This window comes from Plectropomus leopardus, chromosome 17 (genome assembly GCF_026936395.1).
Source record: "Plectropomus leopardus strain MGB_pleo_1.0 chromosome 17, ASM2693639v1, whole genome shotgun sequence".
In the NCBI taxonomy this organism is placed as follows: Eukaryota; Metazoa; Chordata; class Actinopteri; order Perciformes; family Serranidae; genus Plectropomus; species Plectropomus leopardus.
In genome coordinates, this window is record NC_142192.1 from 18,668,108 (window position 1) to 18,674,298 (window position 6,191).

The 6,191-nt window shown below is 40.5% G+C and overlaps 1 protein-coding gene across 1 annotated transcript; it reads left to right on the forward strand.

Annotated features, from left to right (window-relative positions):
• The first annotated feature begins 322 nt into the window (after positions 1-322).
• zbtb8b (zinc finger and BTB domain containing 8B) lies at positions 323-5,881 on the forward strand. The gene is made up of 5 exons (XM_042506512.2): positions 323-473; positions 1,224-1,416; positions 2,826-3,732; positions 4,078-4,256; positions 4,434-5,881. The coding sequence occupies exons 2-5, from the start codon at positions 1,243-1,245 to the stop codon at positions 4,746-4,748; spliced, it is 1,575 nt and encodes a 524-aa protein (XP_042362446.1). The 5' UTR covers positions 323-473; positions 1,224-1,242; the 3' UTR covers positions 4,749-5,881.
• Positions 5,882-6,191: the final 310 nt, after the last annotated feature.

Genomic DNA, 6,191 nt, shown 5'->3' on the forward strand with positions numbered 1-6,191 from the left:
AATTAAAGGAGAAATTGCTGAAAACATTGTCAAGAGTTAAGTAAAAAGTTTCAAGAAAATGACCTGAAGATAAGCACAAAACAAAACAAAAAAGTATGACATTAGAGTGCTGTAAATAATATTTTTAACATATTTATAAATAAAAATATAAGAATTACAAACATGGTTGTATGCCCCCACCCTTTTTTTAAATAATATTTTATTATCTCCCCACGCTAACTTTAAGGTAATTTCCCGTTACCCCTTTTTTTCAAATTCTTTCTCTGCGGGGTTTATAAAGTATTTAATTTCTACCCTCTATCCTCACGTCACACGCAGGAGCTGTGACGCCTCCGACGTTCACTGATTGGTCAACGGAAAAACGTCACTGAAGCCTGAAAGCGGAAGTTGCTATGTGGACACGGAACAATAAACCGTGCTAATCTGTCTTTGTGTTATGACAAAGATTTTCCCGCTTTCAGTCGCGCAATTAGGTGAGACGGTATTATAATTCATTTTATCTCACGTGTGTGTGTGAAAATGCTTCGTATAGAGTAGTCGGTGTTGTTACGCTGCCGTTTTGTTTGACAAAGTATCAGAAACTGGCTACTCGGCGCTAGCAGCATAAGTTAGCTTGTGAGCACATACAAAGTGTCGTTGGAGCTATCTGACTCTTGCCTTCTCGTTTTGTTTACTCAGTCAAAAGTGTATCTAGCGTAACGTTTGTGTGTTTAAGCTTTGATGTCTTTGGGGATATTATACGTTCTCTAATGTCAGTAAATTAACATGTAAACAAACCTAATGTCTGTTAGCTCATCAAGTGAACTCAGTAGTGAAGGTTTTCCTCTTTTCCCTTTACCCATTTTGACTTAATACTGTAGTAGTTACATTTGTTCACTGTAAGGAAGTGGAGAACTGTATCTTTTTTAAAAAAAAAAATCATTTAGTAATTGATTTTACCTTGTATATCACATCTCTTGTCTCTTATATTTTATTTTTATTTTCTACTACTCTGTAAAGTACTTTAAATTGCCCTGTGTATGAAATGTGCTATATAAATAAAGCTGCCTTGCCTTGCCTAAACAAGACATTACAAGACACACAAGATCATTAAATGTGTAGTAAATTTTAAATCAGGTGTTTGACACCACAGAAACAAAAAGTCCATCATTATCTATTTACTTTTCCTCTCTTAAATCGACACACACTGAACTTATTGTCTTTCTCTTCCCTCTCTCTGGCAGGGCTCACTGAAGTGTAGACATGGAAGTGCCTTGCTACATGCCCAAACTACTGTTTGAGCTCAATGAGCAGCGTAAGCGGGACTTCTTCTGTGACTGCAGCATCCTCGTCGAAGGCCGTGTCTTCAAGGCTCATCGTAATGTGTTGTTTGCTGGGAGCGGCTATTTCCGGGCTCTTCTGGTTCACTATCTGCAGGTGAGAATAGCTCATATCAATGCTGTGTTCCAACATCCATACCACCATACTATTCAGGATGCTGGAAAGCTTAGTATGTCAAATGCAGTGTGCCAAAAACACCACAATGTCCTGCTGCATCAAGTGATGTTTTGCTGAATGCAAGTCAGCATGCTTTTTTGGTCAATCTGACCCACAATCCTCTGTGCAGCTGAAGATACGTCACAGCGACTGTTCTGCAAACAGATGATAGCTTGACAGCTCACAGACAGCTATCAGAAGCTGCAATGACATGACAGCACATTCAAGTGACCAGTCAATTAGATTTTAATAATAGGAATAAGAATAGTTCAGATTAACAAAATTATCATAAACAAAAGAAGATAACTATGGAAAAAGTAAATCTCATACTTTGAGATGACCCCTGCCTTGACCAAGTGATATATTTTATGGATATTTCATATTATATCAAATGCATAACAATAACAGTATATAATAACTGATTAACTGTACAATTAATGCAAATAGTGAATGTTTTAACTGCAGGAAGTTTGTGTAAAACCAGTGATTTGGATGAATTTTGAGCAGAATATTTTCTGTGAATATTGCACCTGTGGTGAGTTTCCTGGTATTTTTGAGGATTTTTTATGTGTTTCTCTGCCTGTACTAATTTTTTTTTAGACAGCCATACTAACTTCAAAAATTTATTTTTTGACAGACTTTGTGTTTTCTTCTCCCTGACACTTTGCCATTGATCTTTTAGCTGTTTGGTTGTATCAGTGCAATTGTTAATATAGGACAAGACCTTTTAGCAGAGTGAAGGCTCTGGTAAAATAGCTTGTGTTGTGGCCTTCATCACGCCCATATCCTGTGAGAACTTTATATCTTGAATAATCACCAATCATCAATTTAAAAAAAATAACAGTTTTTTATTTTCTTAGTTCTCTTTAGTTCTATTTCTAGGAAGAAGTTCTCTTTTTCCCAGAAATGAATGACATGCTGAGATATAGGCTACTCTGTAGTTCTTACACCCCTTAAAGTTAAGACGACTTCCCAAACTTATGAAGCTTTGGCGACCCCTAGTGGAGGTTGGGACCCCTAGGTTGGGAACCAGTGAAGTAGTATGTAAAGTATGTGTACACTCCATAAACAGATCATACTTTGTGATGGCAGCTGCAGTACATACTGATAGCATAAAGCAAAAGTAAGTGATTTGAAATGCAGATCATAATGTTGTTGTTTTTTTTCTTGGAGCGGTAAGAAAATGCTGGGCGTGGCTTTTGAGGAACAAATGTAGTGATATGCCCAAGATAATGTATTTATTATGGTATTATCAAGTACTACTATAATGCTTTAACATGTTTAAATAATCCATCCATGTCTAGATAATCCAGTGAACCTTCTTTGATTTGTACTATATGTCTTTTCAGGATAATGGACAGCGCTATAGCACAGCATCGTTGGACATTGTGACAGCTGATGCCTTCTCCATTATCCTGGACTTCCTTTACTCTGGCCGCTTGGCACTAAACAGAAGCAATGTCATTGAGGTGATGTCAGCAGGAAGCTACCTGCAGATGACTGATCTGGTAAACTTCTGTAAGGGGTACATCCGCTCATCTTTGGAAATATGCAACAAGGAGAAGGAGAGGAACACTGAGAAGGAGAACCAGGCACAGGATGGAGCCATGGGTCCTGCAGACAGCGGCACTCCTGCTGCAACAATCTCCAGTGCTGCGGGGGCTGCAGAGCCTCACTCTCAGGCTGCAGAGGCAGAAAGAGGGTCTGGTTTAGGCCCAGAGTCTGTGACCTCGGCTAGAACCCCCTTGTCTATCCCTGTCACCACAACTCCGGGCGCCAGCCGGGACATGGACAGCGACTACCATTCCAGGGAGGAGTTTGCATCGGGGAATGAAGGACAGAAAGGACACATGGATCAGACTAACCTCTCATCCTCTTCATCATCTGCTTTGACCCCAGAGTTAGTGCACCCCAAGATAGAGTACGACCCCGATGAGGAGCTCATGGAGTCCCCTGACACCAAAGACCTGGCCTCATATCCTGGGCCCTCTCTCCATAACCCTCATCATAGCAGACTACTTCCTCCCTCCCCCTCCAATGAGCGCTCTCCCTTGGGATACAGCCCTTCCTATAATGCCAGGCAGCTGATGGAGATGCTGGCCAGAGGTGAAGGTCCCAGTCCTCTGGGGGAAAGAGTGGGGCAGCGTTTCAGCCAAGGACTGGGTGGCAGCACAGGAGGTCGAATGGACGAAGGTTTAGGGTTTGTGGGATCATCTATCATGGAGATCCAGTCTGATTGGCTTGGAGAGGACACAGGTATTTGGCAAGATTCATTTAAGCTTATGAAAATAACTTAGGGGGGATACACGTTTCCCTGTAGCCTTAAGAAAGTCATCTTGAAACTAATACTATGTTTAATTTGATTGATTTTCATGCAGGAGAGTAATGCTGGGTTCATACTGGGCGCAAATGCTGCTGACCCGTGTGGAAAAATGTGCTCCTGGTGTGAGTGTCCAGGCGAACGCTGACGGGCGGCTGCGCTTCAGTTGACATAAAGGGGTTTTGCATCCAGTGTGAACCCAGCATGAGAAAACATAAGCTGCAGTGCTGTCCTATTGAGGTAAATCTAAACTATAGGTCTCTCCCTCTTTCCCCCTGCAGGTGATGGTTTGGTAGTACCAGTGAAACTCCACAAGTGCCCATTCTGCCCATACACTGCCAAGCAGAAGGGAATTATGAAGAGACACATCCGCTGCCATACAGGAGAACGGCCCTTCCCCTGTCCCATGTGCGGCAAGAGGTTTACAAGACAGGAGCACCTTCGCAGCCATGCCCTCAGTGTAAGAACTGACTGCATGATAATCAGCCTAGTTTTACATTATGTCATGCTAACTAACCTGCTTTTTGATATTCAGCCTGTATTGTTATTCGTCACCTGTTATAATCTAAAAGTTAATTATGCCTGTGTAAAATGATTCACAGGATGCTGACACTGTAACTGTGGTGACTATTGATAGGTCCATAGGCATTACTGGCCAGTGTCATGTAAAAGCTGCAGGCGAACCTTCACTGGATCCAGCGTTTCACCAGGACTCAGACGCTTTGGCATCTGCGACAGCTGCAACTGCGTGACCACCACCCATGATGATTCCGCCTCTGTTCACACCGCCAGCCAACCAGAGCCCATGGAACGTGCAGACGGGGGTACAGATTGGTCCAGTTTTATGGACGACGTAGATGAGGTGGAGGTGGGTAGAGTGGAGGACTTGGTAGAGAAACAGATGCTTGAAAGGCAGCTGGCTGTCTGCACCGATGTAGGTCACACACTGTGAGTCTGAGGCTCACTGCACTTAGAGAAGAAAACCATTCCTTGAACATTGTACTGTCCATTTAATTGTGGCCATACTTTAATTGATGTTAAATTATTACTGTAAAATGGCCTTATTTATTGACTCATTTTTAACCAGGAAATGTGTCCCAACTGTTTTGCGTGGAAGCAAATACTCAGTGTTTTTTCTCTTCATTTGTCATCATAAATGTGTTTTTAATATTCCTTCCTTTATTTGCACAATTATTCAAATCCAGTTTTGTCTGTATGTGCTGCACATAAAGACGTGGCTTTTAAACTTTACATAAGATATACAAAGTAGCTCCTTACATATTATGTTTTATTCTAAAAGATTGTCGTTTGCAGATCAAATTAGCTTGGTTATGCTGGGGCCATAAGTACTGTTACAATAAATGTGTTGTGTAATTGTGGACATACATTTATCGCAATTTGTAAGTTTATGTGCTTTTGTACATATAGACACTTTCTGATGTTGTGTACATTAATCTGCTGCTTGTCATTGATTTGCATCAGCCTGCAGTATTGATACAAAAAGTGCCATTTGACACTCTAGTGGTTTAACACCAACAAGTCAGTAATTACAATTGCATCCGGTTGTCACTGAGGTCACAAGCTTTTGCATTGAGGAAGCAACTGACTTCGTTATAAAGTATAAAAAGCAAATTTTAAATGCTTTTATTCTGTTTGTTTTTCATCGCAATAGGGGAGAGCGGGGTTGGATGCAACATGTACAATTGGGACAGTGCCTTTTTAACAATTTAGAAAGCAACAATACCCATGCCGTTCACTATGTTCATACACAGCAACACACTCTTCACTTTCAACCTCAAAGTGGAGACCTTTTGACTATTCCTTACATTTTATTCAGTTTTGAAATCTGCAGCATCAGTCAGTTTCAACTTGTGCTAGTTTTAGATTGTCTGAATTTTTGTTGGTAGCCAGCAGAGGAGTCAAAAGGGTGTCTTCTCTCACTGTGACAGTATTGTTTATAATTCCTACAAATTAACAAAAAGTGGACAAAAACAAGACAAAGGCTTTTCCTACTTGAATAAGACCCAATGTGACATCACTGAGTGAATGTTTACTGCATGAACCTAATAAAGGCCAACATTTCAACCCCTGGGCATATTTTAAATGTTCAACTATTTAACTAGTTATATAGTTATATATAAGTTTTTTTGTTTTTGTTTTAAATGAAACAAACGTAACAGGCTATGTTAAGCTCATGGTTCCCACAGCTGATAGCTCCCAGCTGAACTGCTGCCACTGAAATGAAGACTGGGAAGACAGCCAAATTACATATCACAGTAGATTATGAACAAATAATAATATCGCATATGTTTATGGTTTGGTTTTTTGGCAGATGTTTTTTTTTCTCCCCAAATAAACGTGTGGCATCTTAAATGTAGGATTTTAAAATTTGGAC